Source organism: Falco cherrug, chromosome 16, assembly GCF_023634085.1.
Source record: "Falco cherrug isolate bFalChe1 chromosome 16, bFalChe1.pri, whole genome shotgun sequence".
Classification (NCBI taxonomy): Eukaryota; Metazoa; Chordata; class Aves; order Falconiformes; family Falconidae; genus Falco; species Falco cherrug.
The window spans coordinates 2,899,026-2,926,674 of record NC_073712.1 but is presented as its reverse complement, the minus strand read 5'-3'; the positions used below and the strand labels follow the sequence as shown (position 1 = coordinate 2,926,674).

The window sequence follows — 27,649 nt, the reverse complement described above, 5'->3', positions numbered from 1 at the left end:
TGAAACCTCTGGGAAACTAAAAAAACCCAACAAATTCCCAAGCTGCCCGTCTCTGCTCGACAGGCTGAAGCTAAACCCCTCCTCCAGACACTTTTGGAAATGTCTGGGAATGGGAATTGCGTGGAAATGTGCAGCTCTGGTTTCTGTGTCCCAGGGAAGTTGAGTCACAACCAGCTCCCAGGAGCTGCCTCCAAACATGGGGCAGAGGCCACCCCATTCCCACTGCAGGGAGGTTGGCCAGCACGAAGGTCCCGATGGCTGATTCACTCCGGCAGCTGCTCTCTCAGGCCATTTCTGGATGGAATCCCAGAAGGGCAAGAAGTTGCCATTTATTCCTGGGGTTTTCTTCTGGGTTGAAGCCTGAGAGGGTCAGACTAAGCTTTCAAGTATTGCTTTTACTGCTGTTGGCCCAAAGGTTAGCTGGGCAGAGCTAATGAAGAGCATTAATATTTCCTACAGACAGGCTACGTGGGTCGGTCAGGCGTGGATGTCTGCCTGTTCAAATGCTCCTTCAACACCAGCTACCTGCCTCCTTCCGTGGTTTCTCAGAGATGTTCCTCAAAGGCAGCACAGGTTGGGGAATTCACAAAGCCCCTTGATAACATTGAGGTGCTTTGCTCCCTCTGCACCCCGACAGTCTCCTGCCCGTGGCTGGTTAGCTCTTGGTCCGGGTCCAGCCATTTCTTGCTGTGTTTGGATCTGTGGCTTGAGCAGGAGCCGAAGCGTGGTGCAGAGCTTCTCCCAGCTTCAGGAATGCATGTGCCTGTGTACGTAGGATGGAGAGCATGGACATGGACCCCTCTTGCCTGTAGCAGGGATGGTGGTGTTGTATCCCAGCTGGAGTTTCTTTAGGGGTTCAGCAGATGTTCCCTCCATGTCTTGCTTGTTGATTGATACATAAAATTAATTGGTTGTTTGCGATCCAGTGAATCAAGGAGTTGTGGCCGCTCTCTGAAGGTGTCACCCAACATGTGCACAAGCCACAGCAGGGCAAGGTGAGCCACTGGGGCTCAAACTGGAGTGCACTGGGATAGGGTAGTGAGCGGGAGCCTGGTGCAGGCAGCGCAACCCCCCACCTGCAGTGGGGGCTTTTCTCAGCCCAGCAGCATGTTCCCAAGGGCAGCCACAGCATTCGGGGTCTGCAGAGTCTCCCCTCCTGGGGTTCTGGCTCTGGGGGTCTGCCTAGGACACACCTGCCTTTTCACCATGGGAACAGCTAACTGGATGGCTCCCTCTGAATTTGCAAGTAATGTTGTTTTCTAGGGAAAATGAATTTCCGTGGCACGGCAGGAGCAAAGGCCAAGCCGAACCAGCTCCTTGGAGCCAACGGGGCTCGTCTGCAAAGTCCTCTGGCTAAAGAAAAGGTTTGCCAGTGACTTGTCACTGGCTGGCAGGGTATAGCAGGGAGCAAAGACCTGAGGAAACCCAGCTGTGGAGTGCCGTGTCCTTCTGCCTCACGGCTGAGCTGTGATGTGGAGGTTTGCTGCGCTGGGCGGATAGCCATCTTGCCTCGCTCTGACCTAGCTCTGACGGGGGGCATTGCTCTGATGAGAAGGGAAGAAGAGATTTTGGGGACAGTAAGCCTTTCGAAGACCTCTCTAACCTTCCTACAGCATGAGATGATTCAGTGAACGCCATCCACTCTTCCACAAACCTTAGATTATTAGTATAGAAAAACACCGAAATACTTTAGCTCACAGGACAGAGAGCAGAAATGAAGCAAGGATCTCAGCTTCTGGGATTTCACTGACCCTTCTCCCCTTGGAAGCAGCCAGGCTTTGCTTTGTGCCTCCCACAGGCCCTCTTCTCTTTACTACGTTTTTCCTATGTTTAATCATCCTTATTGTTTTAAAGCCGTGCATAGTTCATTATTTAACTTGTCTAGCCTGTGCTACCAGTGACTGGTTCTTGTCTTGCCTTTCCCTGCCACAGATTAATATTTATTAACATGCATCCATTTCCACAGTGCTCCCTGTTAGCTTTATGCGTCTGGCTGAAGCCTTTCACCGTCGTGCTTGAAAAATGGCATTTTTAATGCCGTTCTCCTTGCCATCAGTCCCTTAGCTTCAAGGGGTGTGAAGCTGCCTTTGAAGACAGCAGTGAACTCATCAAGCACAGGCACGCTGGGCTGGATAGAAGTTGCAGTTTGCTCTGCAGTGATCCATAACCGCTACAGAGAGGAGGAGGAGGAGGGCCATGTGGGCACGTAGTGGGGCTCACAGGGATTGAGTGCAAGATCTTGCAATCCTTACCTGTTGTAGTTGGTTTTCACCCTTGGGAACTGTGCCACTGAAGAGAAATGAGATTTTAGATCGACCAAGTTTTGAAGGAAATGCCCTGGGGTAATGACGGTTTGGGGGCAGGGGAAAGGGGTCCCTATGACAGCCTAGCCAGCACCTGAGCAGCCCCTTAGAGGTATTTTCTGCCCACAACTACAGCTGCTGGGAAGCCTGTGCTTCATCCAAGGGATTCTCAGCCATGTCTTTTCTGCCTCCATCCCATCTGTTATCTGCTGCTAATACAGTGGGTTTAATTGGCTCTGTGTTTGTCTAAGCGCAAGTGGGCACTTAAGAGACGTAAACAGCTGCTTGGATGACAACGAATGGGACACAGGCATATGGACATAGCTAGAAAAAAGTACCAAGGAGGCATCTCCCCCAGAAAGCATTTTCAGCCCCTACCAAAATGTTTTTTTTCAGGAGATAGTCTGGTTTTATCCCAAGTTCTCAGGACCTGTGACCAGCTTATGTGGTCTTTACCCTTGAGGTGGTTGAAAAGAGGAACATCCTCCCTTCCCCTGAGGGCTGGCGATACACCTCCAGGCTGACTCTTTAGATGAACCAGGCAGAGAACCGTCTAAACTTGCAGGACTAAATAAAGATGATGTTTCCTTTAGCCACATCCATCAGAAAATTCCCAGGTTCTTCCTGGACTATAGACTGAGCTCTCCAAGCAAAAAATCACAGTCGTGTGGTGCCAGAAGTAGTCCCCAGTCAGCAAGTTGGCTTCAAAATGCCTTGAACATTTGAGGTTATATATAATTATGTATTTTTAAGCTCTTCTATACAAGTTCTTAGAGGTGAAGGCCACTCTTAAACAACTGAAGAACATAAACTTGCATGAACTGCATGGTCTATTGAATTTGGCCACGTAATGGTGAGTTTATACAAGAAAATCAGAGGTGTGCCTAAACTGGCTTATTTTTGGTGTCTCCTTGCTCAAACCCAAAGCCTTCAGCGCAGTGCATGGCAAGAATGGATCCTGAAAGGAGAAGTGTGGTCCCCAGGGAGGACCGGTCAGATGAAGCTGTGAGTCATGCCCTTTCTTCCAACTGCTCATTCACAGCATGGGGCAGTGCTCCCAGGTGCTCCTGCCTGCAGTTAGGTGATGTTTGCACAGAACAAGAGGTTGGCTGTAAGAAGGAATTGCCAGGAAACTGTTATCATGGGGTTGTTTTACCTTTGCACTCAGAGCTGTGGTTCCTGGCTAGCTCTGTCCCCTGGCAAATCACTGGCCCAGACTTACCATTTCGAGCCCTGCCTGGCTTCTGCTGAAGCCAAACACTAATGCCCTGATCTGGAGTTCCTGGGAAAGCCCAGGGTGGAGCAGGGAAGCACAAGGTGAAAGGCACACCTGAGTTGTGCCTCCCGTTGCACGTCAATGGCCGTTTCCTTGCCTTATCAACAATTTCTGTGCAACTTCGTGTATATGAAGCAGTCAGGGCTGGAGCAATATCAATAGGGAGCAGTGCCCACTAAGTCTCTAGACTGGCAGACGAGGTCCTGTGGTTTCCTGCGCAAGTGTATGTCTGTGAAATTACTCTACTGTTGCTTATTCTGCATTCAGTGATGTTCTTCAGATGCTGCCATCTGTCCAGTCCTGCTCCTCTCTTGTTGACAATAGAAAGCAAATCTCATTATTTATACCACATCTACAGGAATCATCTTCCTGAGAAAATGCAAGAATTTTTAGCCACAAACCAAATCACCATAACAGGTTCTGGGCGCCTTAGGCAAGGCAATAAGCTAGATTTATTTGAAGGATCAGTGGCTGTAGAAGACCTGAGTGGCTTCAGGGCTTTTGTGGTCGAGCTTATCCAGTTTATCTAAGAGATGAGTCTTATCAAACAATCAGAGAGATTAGGATATTTCTGACATTACCCACCAGTTTAGGTGCATAACTTAAGACAGGTAAGTCCTGATTTTGTGCTTCGTTAGACATTCAGAGCTTCCCCTGGAAGTTAATTGGAGTATAGGGTTTGTACTTCCTCATAACGGGACTTGGGATGCCACAATTATTAAGCACTTTGAAAAATGTAACGTGAATGAACTTGAACTCTTTTTGGACCATCTCAAGGGGGTTAAGGGAATTCCAGTGTGGAAAGGGAATGACTCGCTTCATTTTTCTTGTAGTGATGAATGTAGCATTGAGTAAAATACTGTTAGGATGGATCCAGAGATTACACTGCCAAAGGCTACTGAGGAGACACAGCTTTTAGTAGGGCTGGGACAGGCAAATCCAGGCACTCTGAATAAAGCACTGAGAAACAGTAGAAATGGCTGGTGTATTCCTCTTGATCCAAGACACCTGCATCTTTACAAAATGTATCTGAGATCTCATCTCACAGATCTCCCCAGTGCCCCCAAAACAATGATGGAGCTTAATACATTCCCAGGAAAAGAAAGTACAAAGACACAAAGTGATCTTTTAGAGACGGAAGACTGAAATTTAAGGCAGTGCAATCAGGTGTTTTAGTGTTTAACTATTTCAGATCCCCAGGTGTTAAATATTTATCCATCATGTTTTGTTGGTTGAATTAGTGAGCCTTGCTTGGGCTGCTTGTGTTGATGTGATTGTTAGCAGCCAGACCAGGAAAGCCAGGCTGGCGAAAGGGTTGCAGGTGGCTTTTGCTTTCAGACAAGTGGCAAATTTTATTTATCTCCAAGTCAGAGTAGAGGAAGCATGTTCCAGGGTCAGACCTTCCAGGATGTGTAGCACAAAATAGCATCCAGACCTTCTCATGCAGCAAAGACCTAAGGCATTGGCCCAGTTTCTGACCCCATCTGCCCTTGTCACACGTTTTGTGGTGTTTAGTCTTTGCTGAAAACCTTAGGCAGTTGCTTGTGGTCTGAGGGCTGGAGTTTCCAAGAGCTCTTCTGGAATGAACATCTATGAGCTGCCTGCAATGGCAAGGGCTCAACCTACTGCCTGTCTTTCCTGTGTCCCTGGTAAGGTTTCTAACTCTGTTATTCCTCAGTAACTAAACTCACTGGAAAAAAGAGCACTGTGCTCTGAAGGGGTGCCTGTGGGACCGCTTCCCCCTGCTGACTGTGCTTTTTCCATTTACAGGTTCCATGTACGATGGTTTAGCTGATGGTTACGGCTACGGGACATCCCGGGGCAGCTATTATGCCAAAACCCAGACAGGAAACAGCAGCTGGGGCTACCCGGTAAGATACTCTTTTATCTGGGGACTGTGGCATACTCTTGAGGTGACCTGTACAGCAAGCACCCTCTAGCAGAAGCAGTCATGTAGGAAGATCACAGCACTTCAGAAACTTGCCAGAGAGGGATTGCACATGGCTGTGGCTATCTTAGAATGTAATTCAATGCAATGGAAGAGGATGATCAAGGACCCTATATCTATGTTGTATGTCGTTGGGGATTTTAGTGTGGAACAAGATTTAGTTTGGTTTTGTGGATAAATATCCACACGGCGTAAGAGGTTTCAAGCTGTCTGAAGGATCAGTCATGAGATCAGACTCTTACAACTCAGTTCAAGTTCAGAGCACATCCATTGCTCATCTGGAACAGTTTCCATTTTTGTTTCCATGTACCAAAACTCCTCTGTGAACAACATTAATGTGGTTGAGCAGTGACGGTCAGGGGATTTGCTTTACAACTGTATTGCTATTCCCAATCTCAATGCTAGAGCAGACCTTTTCAGATTTTCTCAGAGCTTGGAAAAGAGGAGGTCCACTTCTCTCATGGTGATTTCCAAACAAAATATTACAGATTACCAGCAAAAGCACAGGTGAGGTAGTACTTGTCTTTGTGCAATCTAAGTTTATACATCCCACAGACGTCCTGGTCTTGTCCTTGGTGACAGACTCTTGGTACATGGGAATCACTCCAGGCCAGTCCATCGTCTACTGGGACAATTTGTGCTTATGATGCCCCTCCACCTCAGACCTGTATTCTGTTCTGCCTTGGTTTTCATCAGCTATAAAGTAGAAAGGAGCAATTCACAGATCTGGGATTTAAATACGGGAAAGAGAAAGGGCTCCTTTCAACAACTCTGGGACTGTAAAGCAGCTCCCTCTCAACCATCAAAGGGTTGAACCAAGAAAGGTGCTTATGTTGGTTTCAAGCACACAGACAGAGGGTTGAAGCTTTTTCTGGTAGCTGACAGATCCTTTGCCTGTTCATAGCACCAGAATTCCTCAGCTTCAGAAAGATATATCTGTTGCCTTTCTTAATGGCCTTGGTGTATGTAGTGTGCTTGCTTCAAGGCAGCAGTGTCACTTGCTAGGCTTGCTACCTACTGCGTGTTCAGGAGGAAGGACTGAGAGTACTGGTACGTCTTTGAAATGTTTATTTGCAGGCTGTCTGTTGACTTGTTTTAATGTCCTTTGCTGAGCTGGTTAAATCCCAGGCAGTGGTGTTTCTGCCTGCTCTAAGACCAAAGGGGTGACTCTGATGGGTCAGAGCAGAGGTCCGTCCAGCCAAGTGGCCCATCTCCGTCACTAGGGCTCTGCAGCAGGGTCTAAGCACGGTAAGCAGGCAGTGATGCATCCCAGAGTGGTTTTGTGGCCACCAGAAAATTGCAGCTGAGGGACCTCCAGAGCCAGAGCTGGAGCCTCTGATGTTCATAAGCCAAATGATTGTGAAGTTTTGTTTTGATGATATGTTGCTGTTTGTCTGTTGTGATTTCTGAGTGGAGCTTTTTATGCTTTGTCTAAGCAAAACTGCTCTGTTCCAGCCATCCCAGCAGTTTCTAGCTGTTTGTTTGGGTTTTGTCTTTTTTTGTTAGAGAGAGAGGAAGCTAAGCTCCAACTCTGCAGCTGCCCCTCCAGCTTGTGTTCATGCTGCCAAGGTGGTGCTGAAGCTAGTGTTGCTGGTGTGAGGATTATTGTTTAATTTTGTTCATCCCTGATCTTCTTCCCGATCATTACAACAGCTTGGACAGAAGCCTGGTACTTAGAAATACCACTGGCTGCTGGGGACTTCAGTCCAACAGTGTGGTGAACAGCGTACAAGATGGTTACGAAGGTCAGGGTCTCCACTAGACACCCTAGAGCACCATGGACACAGCAGTTCACTCATTCCTAGTTCACCATAGACTTACGCAGTCCATAGCTTTTCCCTGAGGGGCTCTTCTGCATTTACTGGTGAGGGAAGGTCTTTCTCCAAACTTGTGTCTTACAAACCTTCAATTCTAGAAATTGTTGGTACAAGTCTGCAGGACCTGGGCTACTTCAGAAAAAGGGACCAGGACTTGTGAAGGATTCACAGTAAAATTTGTCTTACCTAACTGTGTCTATCTGAAAATCAGCCATTTAGTCTTAACAAGTCGTCTAGACTCCTCCCATAGCCAACAAAGGGAGAAGTACGAGGAGGTGATTCATCTCCTCTATCTTGGAGATCTGTCAGGTCAGGATGAATCAGCCCCTCTGGATGCCTATCTCCTTCCACTGGCAGTTGGATGGGAGCAGTCACCTAACAGGTAGATGACTGCAGTTAGGGGCGATGAGTCCCAAGTGCCATTGGAACTTATAACCTCAAGCCTAAATCTGCTTAACAAGCTTAACAGACATCATACTCCCCAGCCACAGCTAGGAACCTCCACCATTTTGCTTCTTCCAGAAAAGTGTTACAGGTTTATACACATCCACAACCAGCCTCCAGCTTGGGTTAACTTTGACTTTTGTCTATGGACCTGCTTGAAGTCTGTGCAGGTTCCAGGCGTTCTAAAAAACATTTCCTATTTGTAATTCCTGGCTTCTGAGACGTGAAAACAAAGATAAATCAAATCTATTTTTGAAGAAAAAATTGCTGGACTTCTTTCTAGCTGGAGCTGGTGCTGTGAGTGTTTCTGAGAACCACTAAGTCCTTTGAGATGCACAGGCAAATCCAGATGTTTCGGTGAAATGACCCAGCATGGTGTTCAGGAAATTTACTTACTCTTAATTCTTCTGGAGTTAAAAAGGTGTAACAGGCAATCCATGCCTATGCTGCTGCTCCACAGCACCTGCAACTTAAGACACTGCTCTTAGATCACCTTATTATAAAGCACTGCCTTAGATGGTGTCTCTCAGTGACTGGAGGTATCTGTCTCACTCACAGCTCTTCAAAACTATGATTCCTGACTTCCTCCTTTCATCTTGTTTTGTGTCTTTTTGGAAATCTCAGGCTTTTTGCTTCTGAGTTTCCTTCCCAACCTTATGATACTGGTGTTCAAATACTTGAGCAAGGAAAGGATAGATCTGGAGGAAGATCTCTCTCCAGATCAGTCAACATTGCTGACTAAAACTTTGATTTACCGATTATTAAAGACTATTTTCTGTTTATTCCTCTTGTGGATTGCCTTGTTCGTAGCATCACTGTAATTAGCAATGCGATGAGTACCTACTCATTATCAGTGCAGGTAACTGAGATCAGGTACCACTCCAGAAAGAGGCACTCAGGGCAGCAGGTCTGCGCTTGGCTGCAGGGTTTCCTTGGCTCATGTGCCAGGTGTTGGCTTCAGGGGTGAAGCCCCCAGTCCTATTTGCGCAGTGACCACGGTGGGATGCAGCAAGGGGTGCAGTAGTGGCTGCAGACCTCTCCGTCTTAGGTCATCTTTCACTCCAGGTGCTGGATGGAGCCCAGAAGACCCTTAGAGTCAAGTGCCACCCTACTGGTGATGTGAGTTAGGAGTGGCCACCAGTTTCCAAAGCCATTCGACCGAATGAGCTGGCTATGCTTTGTCCTCACATAAGGTAGTGCCTGAGGTCCCACAGAAGGTGCAATGGTGACCACAGTTTACACAGACAAACCTGAGGGAGGTAAAGTAAGCTAAACTGGGCACCTAGAGCAGTGCAGTCATGGCAGGAGAAGTCTCAGCATGAGCTGTGCCCTTGACTCTGACATCGCAATGCCACCCCAAAAATGGGATTTCTTTAGCACTGGGCTCGAAGCCACTGCCACGGTCCAGTGGCCCATGGGTTACAGTGAGTGTGCTGGTCATCCTGACTATGGACACAGCTTTGGAGATGCACAGCCAAGCCCAAGGCACCAAGGGAAGGCAGCACGTGGAACCAGGATGCTTGCCATCAGCAAATACCCTCTGAGGCTTAATTCCCCCCACAGCAATGCTGCCCTTGCCTGGGTCTGCTGGGTTGGCAGCTCCATCCCTGGAAGAGAGGCTGGGGGGTCCCAGGTCCCATGTCTGTTTTGACACTGTCCAGATGATGCAGTATCAGGACAAGGTGCACCCAACCTCCCCATGCTGTTATCTCCACAAGAAGGAAACAGACGGGCACCCAGCCCCTGCTGTGCTGGGTAGGGTAGGAGGCACCTCCTAGGTGTTGGGGGCTCTTCCCCCAGCAGGGTGAGCAGGCCATCGTCCCCGCAGGGCTGACCTCAGCCTGGGGCTTCTCGTGAGGAACCTTTCTGAGAGCAGCCCTGCTCCCAGACCGAGGGATATTTGGCATGCCTGATGCTGCTCCATTTAAAGCGGTTAACTGGGTTGGATCCTGGCACATGGCAGCTGGGGACCACTGGCTACTGGGCCACCAGTGCTCACCACCACTTTCCGCAGGCACCACTGCTGGGGTCTCGGGCTCTAGGCTGCACTGCCCCCGCCCCAGCTTGGCTTCTGTGGCAATCATGTCCATTGTGGCACTAGTGAAAAGTGCACTTTGGTGATTCCTCTGCACTAGAGGCTGTATGGAGATTCTTAAACAGGTGTTCTCGGTGTGCTGCAAAGCTTCTCCCTCAAATGCATTATCTGCATGAGTGGTGTTTGCCATGAGATGGGAAGACTTCCTCTTATCCCTGGCTGGCTTTGCCTCTGTGGACAAAAATCTCTTATCAGCTTTGTTCCGTAAGAGTTTCAGGGCAAAACTTGTCATTTGCTGTGATGACACATTCAAATTTAAAGGAACCTCAATTTTAGAGTAGTTTGGGTAGCATCAAAGAAAGCAAAGATTTATAGCTGTTGCACATCACTGCTCAATCAGACCCCAGTCGCCCCGTCCTGTCCTGTCCCGTGTGTCCCCCACCCCCCACCCCCATGAAGTTTTGCAAGAGGTTATATGCTTTGGGGTAGCAAGTTGGACATTACCTTCCCTGGCCAGAAAAAACTGAACCATCAAGACCTAAATCCCAGCTGCATAAAGAATCAGATGAAAAAGCATACAGAAAGGCAGCACCCAGGAGAGGTGGGAAAGAGCATTTCAGAAATAGATAAACAATATATTTGCTGGTTTTGCAATTTTTTGTCCCTGCAACGGAGTGTGTAGTAGGGAGCAGCTAAAGCGTTTCGCAAGTAGCATCAAGAGTTTTCCCCACCCATCACTCAGGGTGGGACGCTGTCATGTTGCATTGCCTGTGCTTTGCCCTCCAGCCTGGGAGAAACCTGCTCCTGACATGTTTATACGGAGTCCTTTACTCCTGTCTGTCTGCTGCTCTAGAAACAAACAAATTGCAAGGGAAAAAATTAGAGCTAGGTAATGAACTGATGGCGTCCTTAGATGCAGGAGTCAGAAACACCCAGTTATCTGGGAGGGCCTCCGCCACGGAAAGGCAGCGCTGAGATCGGAGTGTGAGTCCCGGGGCTGGTGCGCCTTGCTCTGTGCTTCTGCTTCTCTGGAAAGTGGGACGAGGAAAGAGACTTTTCCTTTTAAACAGAAGCATTTATGGAAGAAAAAGACAGAGAAGGACTCATGATTAGTGGTTGGGTTAATGCCATTTTGACTTTCCCTCTAGCACCAGTTTTATTCCAGTTGAAATAAGAGGTTAGAGACATTTATGTACCTGTCTTGTGTGGCAGTTGGATGTTCCTGTAATGGTCCCACGCTGCAGGCTGGGAACTGGTGATCCACAACTGCTCAGTACTTTAAAGGCAGGTCCCTGCTGCTGCCAGCGAAGGGAAGCGCTCACTCCTTGGGCCTGACAGAGCACCTGCGCGCTATCAGGGTTCATCTTCGCTGCCTTTCCTCCCCGCACCTCCCCTCCTTGTTTTAATATGAATGAACGGCTCCCAAGGCTTGGCTTCAGCACACACGCTCGTTTCACAGTAGGGAGGAGAAGTTCAAGTTAAAATTCAGGATGGTGGCATTGCCTGGCTGCACGTGAACATCCTCCAGCATCCCACGAGTGCAGGGGACTACCAGCAGCTGGCTGAAAGGATGGACTGGCCACCCTGCCCTGACTCCTCAGGTGCCGTGGGGAGAAGTCTTGGGGACAGCCTGTGGTCTTCTGAAGTGTTTTCCAGATCTTGCAGCACAGAGGGAATCACTGTTTATGTCTCCACCCTGCTTTGAGGGACTTCCTTGTCTTTTCCAGCATTTCTGTGCACTCCTGAAGGTGTGGACCCGGCCCACCTCCCCCATGCGAACACTTACAAGCAGTGGGCACACGCAATTCAGGGTGTTAGGAAATCTGGGCGGTTCATGAGGCTTGAAGGTGAGAGATTGATTATTTCCTTTCACTAATGCTATTCTGCATAGGGAGAGCTCATCTATGCACCTAATGGCATCAGCAAAAGCTACAAGATTGTTGTCAGGTGGCTCTTTAAACCACAGACTGTGTAATAGCATCATCTTCACCTTCAGAGCTGTCATCTCTTCTCCAGACAGCAGAGTGCTTCTCTTCTACCTTGCTGTGCATCCTATCTGTCTGATCGCTGCATCCAGCAAAGAGATAACAATGTGGGGAACCCCATTCCCTTGGCCACGTTTGCTCCAGCATTGGAAGCAAAGGTCTCTGACTTAGCTTGATGAACGTCTGCAGTGGGGATGTGGGTTTTAGTCTGACCAAGCTGCTTTTAAGGCGCAGACATGGCACTTTCCCGACATCAAGGAGTGATCAGGCCAGCTACATATGTGCAAAGGATTCATAGAGACTATTTGGCAAGCAGGTCTGAAATCCGCTGGCAGGAGACTCCTCATCGATCTGGAGGCTTTGGATCAGGCTCCTGCTGCAAAGAGGAATCCTAAGATACCAGTTAGGTCCGTGCCACTTGAAAGAGATTAAAATGGGCTCAGCCAAGCATCTGGTAGAATCAGCAATAAAAGTCATGCACTGACTTCGGTAATGAGCTTCACATCACACGGGAACTATTTTCCCATGAGTTTGCAGAAGGCTTCCCCGCCCTGCCAGGACCTGCACTGACTTGCCGCTCAGGGCTCCCTGTGTTGCAGAAAGGTGTCTTTGCAAACAGGCGGTCGCTTTACTTCACCCATCTCAGGGCTGGCAAGAAAGAGGACTATGCTATATGCCACTATAAAACACAGCAGGAAATAGAGAATTGATAATTCTGTATCTATAAACACAGACACACTCACCCCTCCCCTGCTCTGCTGGTGGAGAGCCCATGTGAGCATGCTAGAGAGCAAACAATAGCTTTAGATAAATAACAAGTTAGCTCGTCCATGGTTAGCTGAATTGGTTTCAGCAAATGCCTCGGGGCTCCACAGCTCTGCCAAGCTTCTGACAGCCCTACAAAATAATCCCGGCTTGTACTGACTCATAAAGAAAAACAACAGGGCTCACATCTAACAAGCTGCTGCTCTGTCCTCCAGCCAGCTGCTGCCAGTGGCAAGCCCTGGGAGTCAGTTCCCTGCTCCACTGGGCAGCAAAGTCCACCCTACACCTTCCTGCTGCATCCCCAGCCTGGCCCTCACTGTCCCAAGGGTTTCTGAACCCAGGAAAATAAAGGAAAAATGTGGATGATATCACCCTTAGAAGGACATACTCATCCGCAGCAGGGTAGATCACGGCTTCAGGAAAGGTCACTTTGCCGTTGCTGCGTGCGTGCTGCATCCAAAGCAAAACTGGGATGGGGAGAACCTCCACATGTGGCCATCCTGGAAATTTCAGTGGGCTTGCCCCGCAGCAAGGGGAGCCCCTGAGACTCATGGCCCCTACCCGTGTGCCTCATCCTTGCTCTTCTTATCACATGCCAATTCTTCCACATCCCTGGAGCCCTGCAGTGTGCACCAAACCTGTTACCTGCTGCGCTGCAGTACGAACAGGTTTTTTGTGTGTCCTCTGGAGTAAATGCAAAGAGAATTTGCTCCCCTTTTCTTCCCTTCCAGCAATTCACCTGTTTAGATGCAAACCTGCAGAATGAAAGTATGAAAACTACTTTAGACTGGCGCTCAGATGACAGAGCAAGCTGGGTATTGGCGTAGCTGGACTAAAGGGTTCCTTCTCATCCAGACGGCATGCCTGCTAGGCAGCCCCTTTTAAAAAGTTTTCAGCCGTTACCTGTGCAACTCTCTGGGACACAGCAGAGAGGATTCGCTGCATTCTTGAAGATCAGTTTGTTAATGGAAATATTTGGCTTAATTAATTACCATAATGACAGTTCTGCAGAGCGTTGGAGACAGGAATGATGCTGTGTGTGCTCAGGGCTGGGACACAGTTGGGGCAGGGCAGCGGGACTCAGGGTGAGCCTGCAGAGGGTACAATTTCTCTGGCACATGGGGTGTTTCTAGGTTAGGAAATACGGATTTTTTTTTCAGTGACATGAACTATTGTACGAGGCACAGGCATTTCACACCTTGTGCCTTGAGCCTCTATGGAAATAAGATGCTGGTGTTGACTTTTCTTTCCCAGCCCAAGGGATCCTTGGGTGGCTTTTGCAGAAAGAGGCATCCAAAGTAGTGCTGCTTAAAGTTATGTGAGAAAAGAAACCTTGGCCCAACAAGAGATCATAGATGAGCTTTCCTGAGATAAGCCACAGGGGGAGGAGGCAGGCAGTTTTATTCTTTAGTTCTTTTTATGCTGGTCTGCTGCATGTCTTAGAGATCTGCTTGCCAGCATGCTCAGGGGGATGCAGTGGGAAAAATCACTACATGGGGTAAACAACACGAAAATAGCTTTATTTCTTTTTCTTTCCGGAGTTTATACCTTGGTGACTTGTCTGTCACTTGGATACAGCCCTGTAGGCTTCCAGGTGCCAGCATTGAATGTCCAGAAGTGTTAACATTGCAATAGAATATTGGATTCAGTCCTGGTGTACTTGGGGCAAATCTGGAAGACTTTTGGTGAAGCGGTGAAGATATTTTGACCTGACAGCAGGCAAGCTAAAACCATTTTTTTCATTTGACTAATTGCAGGGTTTTTTTACTGTCGTATTCTTTTTTTTTCTTCCTGGCTTAGTCATCTCAATTCCTGCTGCGTATCCCTCATTGTTCCCAGAACACCCCATTATATGAGCTGATACTACACACCTTGTAACTCATAAACAGATATTCATTGTCTCCACTTGTTTCTTGGCACAATAAGACTCAAGAATCCCCTCTTAGTGATTTCTCACTCCCTTTACTCCCTTCCTAAGGAACTTAGAGGTGGAAGGGGAGCAAAATATCACAGGGAAATTAAAAATAAATGCAGGCAGTGCTGGAAGGTCAGAATGGGACATCATTCTCTGTGATGGCAGGAGATGTGATGTGAGTTCCTCTAAGTACAGGTGGGGTCAGACCCCGTTTCTTGGAAAGAAGGCTTTTTCTCTGTTGCCAAGGTCATGTTTGAGCTTTTGGTTCTGCTTTCAAGCTCCTGGATGCCATGTCCTGATTACTAAGTGCCCCCAGATTTCAAGGGAGGGTTTAGCACTTTCGTAAGCCTGCAGGTGGGCTAACCTCCCATAAATTCTGGGTGACAAAAATACCCGAGAGGCATAGGGATTTGGTAGCCATGACACCCACACAGGGGTGGGCTTGGCAATGTCCATCTGCAGCTCAACCCTTCCCTAATTTTTTTGCCTCCTGTTTTCTCATTGACAGCTGTACAACGGGACCCTGAAGCGGGATGTGGAGAACAGGCGCTACAGCTCTTACAGCCAGATGGAGGGCTGGGGCAGCAAGCACTACAGCAAGGCTGTCTGCAGCCCCACCAGGGCCGGCAGCGACTACTGCTTTGTGCAGAACATCAAGAGCAGCCGGAGCGAGCCTGACCTCTACTGCGAACCGCCCCGGGGCACGCTGAGGAAGAGTCAGGTGGGGGGCCGGGCAGAGCACAAGACGACCTTGAACCGCCAGAGCATCTACAGCAGCTGTAGCACCCAGCAAGGAACTACCAGGACAAGTAAAAAAATGCCAGCACGGGCTCTCTCTTGCCCCTCCAGCAACAAGCCCGATGTGGTCTATGCCCAGCCCATGATGAGCTGCAAGCAGGACGTCGTTTATGGACAGGCTCAGTCCGGCTCCAAGTAAGTCTGCTGCTGTGGGGGTGAACCTGAGTAAATGTAGACGTCTGCTGTGGAGGTCTGTCCATCAAAGCTAGTCACCTGAGCAGCTTTATAGCCACTGGAGGTCTGCTCGCAGTGCACATCGCACCTAATTGCATCCTGCAGTAGAGTCTAAAGTGGGTCAGATGAGTCACACTCTTAAAGGGCTTATTTCTTTCCGTGGGCTACAGAGGGAAACCAATAGGACTGGCTCAGCGTACATACCTCTGCTGTAGCTGTGTGATGGTGGGCAAGGGGATGCCCCAGTCCTTGCGCTGGTACCAGCCAACAGCTCCTTTGCAAGATGAGAGTGAGGAGGGGAAGAGCGGAAATCCTGGTGTGCAGCTTGGTGCCTCTCCTGACGGTGATGTGGCTTTGATTTGGCAGAAAACAAATCCCCAGAATCAACTAACTTTGGAGTTATTATCTTCCTGAGAGTCTGACAAAAAGCAGAGCTGAGAACCTGCTGAGGGGTTGTATTTACCCCTCTGTCATTCCACCCAACCCTTGCTTCATTCACCCAAAAGGTCTGATTTGGGTTCCAGAAAAAAACTGAGTCAGAAATTGAAATAAATAGCCTAACTGGAATAATTTACCTAGCCAGGAAAGAGGAAGGAAGAGAAATTGTTCAATTCCTTCTTGTCCAGAGCATGAAGTTCCATTTGGGTTAGGAATTATGCAAGGGTGGAGGATGGTCCTTCATGTCTCAGCATCAGGTCCCTTATAAATGTTGCCTACAACAACAGGACGTGTAAAACACACCAGTGAGCTCAGACACTCCCAAGCTAATACGTCTGTCCAATGCAGCAGAGCTCTCACAGAAAAAAATGAGTGGGGTTTTGATGGCATTGCAGTGATGTTGATTTAAAGCTGCCCTGATGCTGCTGCTGCTCCAGCTCTGGAGCACCAACCATATTCTGCCATTGTCTTGGAAGAGATTTGGTCAGCACAAACCAGTCTTGGAATCACAGAATCCCAGACTGGTCGGAAGGGACCCCTGGAGATCATCTAGTCCAACCCCCCGCTAAAGCAGGTTGTCCTTGAGCAGGCTGCACAGAGTGATGTCCAGCAGGTTTGGAATGTCTCCAGAGAAGGAGCCTGCACAGCCCCTCTGGGCGGCCTGTCCCAGTGCTGTGTCACCTGCAAAGGAAAGAAGTTTTTCCTCGTCTTCAGAGGAAATTCAGACTTCTTGTGTGTCAGTTTGTGCCCGTTGCCCCTGTCCCTGGGCACCACTGAAAAGAGCCTGGCCCCGTCCTCCTGACACTGGCCCTTAAGCTCTTTGTAGACGTCGATAAGATCCCTCTCAGTCTTCTCCAGGCTGAACAGCCCCAGCTCTCGCAGCCTGTCCTCACAAGGGAGATGCTCCAGCCCCCTCATCGGCTTTGTAGCCTCTGCTGGCCCCTCTCCAGCAGTTCCCAGCTCCTCCTGAACCGGGGAGCCCAGCACCGGACCCAGCACTGCAGATGTGCCTCCCCAGGGCAGAGCAGAGGGGGGAAGGATCCCCTCCCTCCACCTGCTGGCCACGCTCCTCCTCATGCACCCCAGGGTCCCACTGGCCCCTTGGCCACCAGGGCACAGTGCTGGCCCATGGGCAACTTGCTGCCCCCCAGTACTCCCAGGTGCTGCTCCACAGATCTGCCTCCAGCAGGTCACCCCCAGCCCATGCTGGTGTGCGGGGCTGTTCCCCCCCAGGGGCAGGACCTTACGGGAGGTCAGCATACAGTCTGCATGTTTTGAACTGCAAAACGTTGCAGTTCACGGTCTCAGTGTTTTATTGAGTTGGAGAAGGAGGGTCTGCGTCTCCCACAAGCGTTCCCAGGGGCTGCTGCGCTGCCATTGCATCGCTGCCGTGCAGAGCCTGCTCTGCACCCACCCAGAAGGTATCACAGCTCCCAGACAGACATGGCAGCTTGTGACAGCCTCCCTCATTTTGTATTGAGTAGAAGTATGTTCCAGAGTATGTATGCCAAGAAATTTCACTCGCTCGTTAGCATGTTGTCATGAAACCTTTAGCTTCCCATGTGCCCGGTTACTTCATGTTTAACACATGCAAAATCAGCCCTGCCCAACCCAGAGCACTGGTGGCATTGGCCTGCTGCTTTCAGAAGCTTTGTAATTCCTCTGGAATAGGAAACAGAGGCTTACATAAACTGGAAGTAACTTGTTCTAGGGAATTTCTGACTAAAGAGCATAGGAGTGTAGTGGGAGGGATAGCAGAATGATTAGACATGGGACTGCAGCTGGCTTCTGCCAAAGGCAAATACTGTTTTTGAGAAGTCAGTCCCAGGCAGGCAGGCTCCCCAAAGCAAGCCCTGCTCTGCACTGCACAGCGCTCATGGTTGTAGACTTGGTCATGGCTTTGGAAAGGTCACTTGAAAAATAATGGAGTTTTCTGAAGAGAAGAACTGCTGTTGTGAGAGGAATGCTCTCCAGTGCTGGATGCCCTTTGGTTAGGGAGTGGCTCCATTTATATACTTCTCCTGGCTTGGGGCATGGCTCATCTGGCAGAACAGGTTCTGATGTGGAAACGTCTGGCTACAAGTCCTAGGCTCAGCTGGGGCTGTGTCCCCTGAGTAAATCTGATTTGGCTGGGGCACACCCCCTGCTTGGCGTGAAATCGCTGCGGAGCTGGATTCGTCCGGAGGGCAGCTTGTACAAAAGCTTCTGCTCCTCACTCAGAGATAAGGTTGGAAGCACTGGTCCTTAAAGTTTTGGAAACATACTAAGGAGTTGTTCTCTTTGAAAAAATGACTTAATAGGAAGGTCATCAACCCTTATAAAGTGCCCAGCAGGTCACTGCTAGCCTTGGTCTGTAGTGTTGCTTTTGTTGGGAAGGGGCCTTCGGGGATGGGTTAGGGCTCTATCTGGGCTCTCTTTGCTCTGTAGGACTGTTTCTTGCTGGAGGATTCTGCACTTGGAGAACTCAGTCTGCATTTGGGTAGCCTGATCTTTGAGGAGGGAGAGGTTTGCTTGTAGGCATCCCAATATTTACCTTCCATGTGCAGGACAAGGGCTTGCCTGGGTAATAGCTGCTGGTGGTTCCCTGTCTGGTGCTCTGCTCGGGTTTCAGGTAGAGTTTTTCCCTTTATAACAGGGATAATTTTGTGTTCGGTTTTCATGCTGCAGATCTGTGTAGGTGGAGATCTTGTCTGCAGGTTAGCAAACCATCTCTATGAGCAACAGAAAGGCTAGTTCCCATGCTTTCAGTGGTGATCCAGTGAGGTGATTTCAGTGGGACCTGTGATCCACTGGGTCTGTCTGTGATACAAAACTCCTCTGCAATGCAGTGACTGTGGGCAGTGTCAGTACTGGTTCAAGCATGGTGCTTCTCGGGTGTCCTGTGTTACAGATCCGATCTCCTTGGATGGTGTGAGAAGAAAAAGGCGTCACTGGACGTTCTCATTGAGAGTGATGTGTAGATATCAAAATACTGAGTGTGCAAGAACTGTCAAACTATCTGTACAGGACAGTCCTTCTGCACTTGGTCACAAAGTTATTTAATGACAGGAACTATTCTTGACTGGTGATTGCTTCCGTTTATTTAACTGGCTTTGGCTGTGTAAGACATGGAAGGGCTGTCTCTTTGATAACTATCTCTCAGGAGAGTCCTTCCTCTTACAGCAGCAACTCTGGTTGATGAAAGCACCTTTCCTGCAACTACCTGATGAGTAGTTTAACACCTAAATGTTTTTTGGGGAGAAACCATTCTATGATAAACTACAGCATGATGTAGGGTTTTACTCACCCCATAGTATTGGTTCTGGTGATGACATCTGAGTTTGCGCTGTTTGTTCAGATCAGGAGGTTGAACGTTACTGCCTTGCTTTGGAAACCTCCTCCTGAAGTATATTCTCTTCCACCACCCCTGTCGTTATGGTCCTGCCTCAGTGAGCAGAGAGGGACCTTCTGGTGTCCCTTCCAGACATATTTCTCTACATCCATACCGTGGCTCAAGCCTTGGGAAGCATGATGTCATATATGGGGCATTTCCCAGCTCGGTATATCTGTCCTGGGCTCAGAAGTTCATGGGTTATTGTGGTGGCTCCTGCTCAAAGGCAGCTCTCGATGAGCAGCGCTCACACTTTGCTGCGATGCAGCTGGATTGAGTCTTGCTACCCGATAGAGCTGGAGGGAGTCGTCTTGGGCTCCAGGGCTCCCTTTCCTCCCTGGAGCTCCTCTTTTTGTGCTGTCATGAAATCCTGCAGATCTGCAGCCTTTCATCCTGGAAACTGGCAGCAACAGGGATTTCAGCAGCTGGTGAAGCCTACATGTGTTATGCCTGATTTCAACTGTCTCATCTGATGGGTGGCACCTGTGACATGCTCCAAGTGACAGTGTGTCATCTTGAGCTAGCCAGCTTTTAGCTAAACAACATGTTGTAATTCAGCCCAGTCAGGAAAAAATGTTTCTACGTTTTCTTTGGTCATCAGGTAGCGATAATGAGAACAGTAATAAAGGATGTGATGCTTAATGCATCCCAGAAAACTCTGAGTCTTTGTCCCCCTCCAGCTGGAACCTGAGGTACAAGAAAACAGTGGTTACTGCCGGATGACATTGCATTATTTCTGTTTGCCGACGTGCTGCCCATATTGCTTCCAATGCCACGGGCACGTGCGGCTGAGAGCCCAGGGCCAGGCTAGATCGTGATACGTGGTGGTTGTGGCTCTGCAACAACCTGTGCACTAGCCAGCTGGTTACGTGCATCTGTGCCGGGTGTCCCCTCTGCCCTTGCAGAGATGCGGCCACTGGCCAGTGGAGCTGAGATCTGAGGCAGGTCAGTGAATTGCCCCCGGTGCGGTCAATGCCTCCCGAGTGACTTCAGGGGAGACCCAGGCGTTTGAGCTGGAGATGTAAGTGAGAGGCCAGGCTGATCTCTGCCCTTCTGAGGGATTCAGGGTATTCCCATTTGTGAAGATGAAGAGATGAGCTGGAGTGTCTGCAGACATTCTCCAGCTTAAGGGTTGTTGATACAGATCAGGAGCCATTAATGGACACCTACAATATGTGTTGTCTTCTGTAATACCACATGCACCTTTGGCCTCAATTTCAGATGTGGATGCATTTCCCCTTGGTGCTCTCTGGGACAAAAAGGATAAACCAGCACATTAGAGATCATGGGGAAGCAAGTGTCTCTCAGAGCACCAGGAAATATGCACGATCTTGGTGCTACTCTGTTAAAGGACTTGAATACTCCGGCTGGCAGCTACAGAGGAGGCAGTAAAGGCTGGGACAATCCTTTGGATTTTCCATTCAGACATATTTGTCTGTGGTGATACTGACTTGGCCCCAGCCAAGCTGTGGCAGCCCCTGTGAGCTGTAGCTACAGGTCAGGGTGTCCTGTAACCATCCATTCCTAGGCAGAAGCTCAGTCTCTCTGGAAACTGTAAACAGTGAAAATGTAGAAAAGTTACTGAAAGAGTCAGAAAAGGTATTGAAGGTGTTTTCTGCTAGATCTCCTCTCTTTTGGGATAAATAGAGGTGACTACTATCAAAAGATAAATTCTCCAGGGCTATGCCACACAATGAAAGAAGAACCAAGTACAACGATAGGTACCGTCATTTTGGTTTGGTCTTGTTTGGAATTAACTGCCTCTAAAAAGGACTGTTTCACAGTGCTGGCTCCTTGTGATGTGAACTTGCCCGCGCTGCGCATTTGCATCCAAAGCAGTTGCTGAGGAGCTGTGCGTGATGCTGCCCTGGCAGGGATTGTGTCACTGCACATGGTGGGGATGCCCTCCTCCCTGGCTCAGTGTCAGTCTGTGCTCATCTCCCCTGGCACCTGCCCGGAGAGCCAAGCCTGAGGGGAAGCTCAGCTGAGCTTTCAGTGCCATCAAGACCTTGGTGCCACGTCCCAGGGGTGGACACGGCTGCTCGGCGTAGACCGTGGCTATCAGCTTGGTTCCAATGCTTGGATGTGCGAGACAAGTGAATCCATTGTGATTTTATTAATGAACAATGGAATTTGTCAGAGTTTTCTGGCTTCCTCCTCTCCTGGAACTTGCAGCCCTAATAACCAGGATGGAGACTTAGATCTGATTAACAGCAACCAATCTGCTAATACAAAGTAAACCAAAAGCATTAGTAGCAAATGAGGGAATTTGCCTTTCTGTGATACTGATCCTTGTATTTGTTTCCCTTCCACACCTGAATCTGATCATCTAATTTGTCTCCTGTTGAATCATTTCTAATTGAGGTCTCTCCCTATTCTGATTGCTGCTTTCTTGTGGAAGAAGAGCAACCTTTGGAGCTCTTCCTACCAGGCACATTGGCCCAGGCTGGAGATGGCCACGGCCCAAGAATTTGTCTTGGAGCGGGCTGTTCTCGTCATGTAGATCTGGTTAGGAATATCCCTGACTGGCTGATGAACAATCTCCCATTAGCGCAGGCTTTGCCAGGGTGATTATATTCTCAGCTAGAAGAAAACACTGCTTCTCAGGTGGCATGACTGAGCCCAGCGGCTCAGCCTCTGGGAACTTCTCCTGCTGGTGAGCCAGCAGGGGAAATGGAACCTTCCCCATCTTTTCCCACACAGAACTGGACCTGGGTGCCCAGTTTTTTACTGATGAAGGAGGGTTTGGCCCTCTTACTGAGTGGGTGTGTAGAAAACCACCATCCTTGAGTAGCTGGACCAAATGGACATCCTTCTTTCTCATAAAAAGTGCACCTGATTTAGGGGTTCTCTCAATTTGGTAAATTAAAAAGGAAAAAAAAAAATCACCATTATTAATTAAGCTGTGTGGCCTCTGGCCTGGTGCGTTTAATCAGGTGCCTCCCCCCACACACAATGCCAGCCTAGGTCTGGATCCCTCAAAGGAGAAGTCCCTCTGGTGCTTCCCATGCTGGATCCATCTGCATCTCAGCTCTGTTGCATGTCCGAGGAATGTGAAAAAGACTAAGAGAAAATCACAGCATCCTGCATCCAAATGAAAGATTTCTGAGGTTCCATAGTTCCTAGTTTAAATTTTGTCTTTCGGTTTTATGTTTCCTTGTTGCAAGTGTAATGGAAGTTTCTGTGAGCCAAGTTTTGATACAAGTTCAGACTGATGAAAAATCATATGACGAAGCCATGTTTTATTGATAGTGTAGAAATAGAAGTGGAATGAGTTCATCTAACCTTAGACATTGAATGCTTAAGGTCCAATCCAAGACTGTTGTCTATCAGTCCCGTCTATCAGCAGAGGTATCTCCAAGCCTTCCTGTCTCAGGAAGAATGTCTAAGATACAAAAGCAAGTTGTTCTTAGAAGCATCTATTTCTCTCCATTGACCACACAGGTGCTTAAATGAGTAATATAAACTAGACAGAGACTGATAGCCATGAGGGTTGGGGAGACAAAACAGCCTGTCACGCTGCCTTCCAGTGTCACAGCATGATTGTTAGGTTTGATATCTTGTATGAAATTTGCTGTAGAATTATGGATATTATTCACTGGCCTGTGTTGTGTGAAGGTGAATCTTTGGATGCTAAGGACAAAATATTTTATCTTATTGTAAGCTGCTGGTGGTGGTGACCACACTTGGGTGTCCTTCTTAGACCTTTATTCTTAATGTTTCTTTGACACAATGAAAATAATTCTGCATATCCCATGCCTAGAAGAAGCCACCCCCTCGTAGTAATATTTAGCACTTCAAATGCAATTGGTTCATTTAACGAACCAATTTAAAAACACTGTTTTGTTAGTCTGCCAGATTGCCTGAGGACAATCAGCCCCTCTACATAGTCACTCATTAGTTTGACATGGAGAAAAAGCTTATGTAGAAATTAATGTGGTTCAAACAGGACCTGATCTCCCCAGTCTCCAGGTAAAACTCCACATCAATCGCAACTGGAGCTTCAACAGGGAATAACATCAGCCAGGCACAACGATGACCTAGTTGTCCTCGCAAAGCCCTCCCTCACCTTTTTTATTTCATCCACTGTTAACAAAGTGTTTCCCATTTGTATCCCATCACTGCTGAAATAGTAATGAACAAACAGGAGTTTGGGGTTTGACTCTTCTCAGTCCTGAACGTTGTGTGGTCATTTATTCTGGTGCAAATTGACGCAGACCCTCTGCCACGAGCAGAGACCCTGCTGCAGCCAGCTGCACGCCTAAGGCGCAAGGATGCTCAGAAGAGAGAGTAACCTTTGTTAGACTAACTGAAATAATTGGAAACGCAGACAAGCTTTGCAGGTCAGAGCCCCTTCATCAGTCTGAAAGTTTGTTCCTTTTTATAATTTTATGTGATTAAAACATCACAGTTGATGCTAAATAGGTACAAGCCAATGAGAGCAAGACCTTCATATTTCTGAACAAGTGGACAAATCTTCATGTGTTTGTATTTTCCCCCAAGGTTTCAGTCCTGCTCCCAGCCAGAGGCATTCATATCCTTCCTCTGGAGTCTGTAGGCACATTCTTTACCTATAACAGGGATGATGACAGTGGCCAACTTTTGGGAAGAGCTTGGAGACTACCAGTGTAAACATACCCTGGGAGCAGGATGTCTCACTGCTATTATTAGTATTTCATAAACTCAATATTTGTCCATCCCATCACTCCAGACATGCCAGTTGCGTTTTCCTAAGGGATCTGCTCTAGCCTCCCAAGACCATCAGCTGCTCTCACATTTTTGCTTCCACCACACCTCACATCAAAGGATCGCATGCTGTGGGAAAAGCATCTGCCTACTTTAGATTGCCCTAATAACCTGACAGATGGTTTCACTCTTGTCCACTAATTCTTTTATTTGAGAAACAGTGAATACCGGTTCATTAAACCTTCCACTTTAGACATGATTAGACATCTAGCACCTCAACCAAGCTTTTATTTTCTGTCTCCTTTGTTTCTGGATAGACCAGATCCATAATTTATTAGCCTTAGTGTCCTCCACTGTATATTTCCCACTTTCATCATCTCTTTTTTGAGACAGAGAAATGCACTAGGGGTGCACCGTGTGGTTTATGTGGCAATATGATCATATTTTACATTTTGTAATCGATTCCTTCCTAACAATTCCCAGTACTGACGTAGCCATTTCAGCCGAGCATTCACGCCATGCTGTATTTCTCTTTAACACAGAATATGTGGTGATGAGATAGACGGCGGTACAATGACCATCCAGAAAGCCATACAGCTTCTGTGCTCCTCTGATGACAAATACCAGGCCATGGGTGCTTACTACCTCCAGCACACCTGCTTCCAGGATGAGTCTGCCAAGCAAGAGGTGAGCAAACCCCTTCGGAGCTCTTAATAGCAGTCAGCTGGGATTTTAAGAGGGGAATAGTTACCAGGCAGTGGAGGAGACTGTGTCCACGTTATCACCGTAAGTGGCCGTGACGCAGGTTATCGGGTTTTGGTGATACAGAAGCAGGCACCCAGGTGCAGTGTCTTCTTCTGGATGCAGTTCCACACAAATCTTTTGCTATGTCAGAGCTGCAACATAAGAGCCACATAAAATTGCCCTAAATGATCTTCACTGTGCATTGCTCAGTGACAGTTCAGCCATTTCCAGCCATCTAAGCCCATGGGTTAACAGTAATCAGGTACAAATATACTGGATCAAACAGAAGCCCTTCTTACCGAGCAGCTTATTTTTCTTATGCTCTCACTCTCCAGTTACTAAATTAATGCCAACGTGCAGCAAAGGAAGCAGCCTTAAGGACGGATCTGCTGTAGCAAGGCTGTCACAAAGGTTTATCCCCACCCCGGTGTGCTTGCAGTCATGCAAACCTGGGGTTACCACAGTGCCATCCTTACGGAGGTGGCCTCCCATTGCCTGACATGATAGCGGAGCTGGACACACGGCAGAGTGCAGGGACAGATCTCTGTGCCCTTGCTGCAGCTGTGGGAGTGCAGGTACCCCAGCCCACGGCACCGTCGCTAATGGTGGGGTGGCCACACCCTTCGTTACCGTTGAAAACACTCTCTGAGCACCGGCCTGTCCCATCCCATCGCTTCCCAGAAAGATGTGTCAGAGCAGGTATGTGAGTCATCCCGGCGCACGCTTGTTTTCTTTCCTTTCTGAAAGGCGCTCATTCATTTTCTATTGTCAGCAAATCCCCAGCCCATGGGCTGGATTGCGCCAGGAGGGGCTCCATGCGGGATCATGTCCCCAGGAGACCTGCTACAGAGGGCATCCTACAGCGGGAACGCTCGTCGTTTTGGAGAGCTCAGCTGGAGGAATTTGCCTTCAAACCTCCCTGACATGTGCGTGGTGTCCTGCCGGCCGGGGTTCACACCCCTTCCCGGTGCTGCCCCAACTGAGGACAGCCCAGTACGGCTCCTGGCTGGCCTGGAGGGTGTTTACACTCTGCCGTGAGCATCCCTTTTAGCTCAGCCTGTGATTTCAGGATGCAGATAAATTACCACATCATGTCATTATATTGCTATAAATGGCCTCTACAGATAGGCAGAGCAACATTTTCACCTGATGCAGGGTGATGGACGTAGGTGAAAGTTTGTGGGAGCAAGCACATTTACATCAGCAATGGCCATTACGCATGGACATCCACTTCTGGAGTGTAAGCTCCAACCTCAAGGCCAGCACCTTTGTGCTCATGACCTCTGGCCTGAACCAGACATGTAATCTGCAAGCTCTCGCCACCCTTTAACTGCCAGGTCTGCTTTCCCAGCTCCCCTGGGTACGTGCCATGTGGGCTCCTTGCACTGCCATGCCCATTCGAGTTGTCCCTGTCCCAGCGATGCTCTGCACCCCTTGCTGATGGCAGCTTGTCCTCCCTGGTACAGGTCTATCGGCTGGGGGGAATCGCCAAGCTCGTCGAGCTGCTCCGCAGCACAAACCAGAACGTACAGCGGGCAGCAGCCGGAGCCCTTCGAAATTTGGTCTTCAAGAATCCAACCAACAAGATAGAAACCCGGCGGCAGAATGGGATAAGGGAGTGCGTGAGCCTCCTGCGGAGGACGGGGAACACTGAGATTCAGAAACAACTGACAGGTACGCAGCAGCCTGCTCAGCCCTCAGCAAGGACCATGCTCCTCCCTGCCTGTGGGCCGTGTTGCTCCAGCACACGAAGGGCCAGTAGCCATGTGCTGCCACACCACAAAGAGGAAGGTCTATTCTCCTGTCACACCAAATGGCAACCTAAACCAGAAGGCAGAGGAGGTTCTGGCCCTTCGTTGTCCCATAAAGGTTCCTCATGTCATAAGCGCCCATTGGGGAAGCACCTGCCCCAGGTTTCCCCCCACAGCTGTGGTCACCCTGCCATTCCCATGCCTTCCTGCACCCCTGCTCCCTGCTGTTCTCAGGGAAGGTCAAGGGTGCTGGAGATCCCAGTATGGCTGGGCAGATCGTCTCATGGGTGTCTCACCTTTTCTTGAAGGATTGACGTGAGTTCGTTGGTGCACATCACCCTCAGCTGTGACCGAGGTCTTGTGTACAAGCCTTTATGAGATCCCAGGAAAGATGCCCTTCCCCCTGCAATCTAATGGCAATAAACAGCAATTCTGGGGGAAGGCAGGATGCTCAGATGCCCACCTTCACATGACACCATGCCCCTGGTGCCCATCCTGCCTCTATACTATAGGGATGGACAGAGACTAGGCTTTAGGGCAGCTTCTGCACGCTTAGTGCAAAGAAGGATGAAGTGAAGGAGGGCTTAGTTGCTGGAATTCACTCTGACCTAACAAAAGTTTCTAATACATGGTGAGCCTCTGCTTGAGCCTGTCTCCTACCTTCCTAGGACTGCTCTGGAACCTCTCCTCCACTGATGAATTAAAAGAAGAGTTGATACAGGAGGCACTCCCCGTCTTGACAGACTGCGTTATCATCCCTTTCTCTGGCTGGTCTGATGGCAGCTGCAATAGGACAAGAGAAATTATTGACCCAGAAGTATTCTTCAATGCTACAGGCTGTTTGAGGTGAGTCACCCAGCAGGGAGTTACTGTAGCTTGTGTCCGTTGACAAAAGCTGAGGCTGTCTAAATCCTCTCACAATAAGCTAAAGACACACTCACTGCAATCGTATTAATAAAACATTCTCCTTGAGAAAGTTTTCCTGACTAAGAGAAGGTGGAGAAAAATAACATGTAACATGTTTTTCCTAGTAGCTTTTTTTTTTTTTTTTTTAAGAAGTTTGTTCTTGCTAAGTCTCTGCTCAAAAAATATAAGTTGTTTTGTCATAGGAGAGCTGCAACAGTGAAACCTGGCAGTGTTCAGCTCAGGGAACTCCACACCTTTTCCTTTAGATTTTTGAGGGTCCCAGAGAAAATTTTG

The 27,649-nt window shown here is 48.7% G+C and overlaps 1 protein-coding gene across 1 annotated transcript in view; it reads left to right on the top strand.

The window, feature by feature from the left end:
- Nucleotides 1–27,649, top strand: part of PKP1 (plakophilin 1) — a 42,132-nt gene that overhangs the window by 1,886 nt on the left and 12,597 nt on the right. Inside the window, exons 2-6 of the mRNA XM_005447226.2 lie at nucleotides 5,350–5,450; nucleotides 14,997–15,421; nucleotides 24,497–24,641; nucleotides 26,165–26,372; nucleotides 27,118–27,295. Coding sequence (XP_005447283.1) covers nucleotides 5,350–5,450; nucleotides 14,997–15,421; nucleotides 24,497–24,641; nucleotides 26,165–26,372; nucleotides 27,118–27,295 — 1,057 coding nt within the window. The remainder of the gene's footprint in view (nucleotides 1–5,349; nucleotides 5,451–14,996; nucleotides 15,422–24,496; nucleotides 24,642–26,164; nucleotides 26,373–27,117; nucleotides 27,296–27,649) is intronic.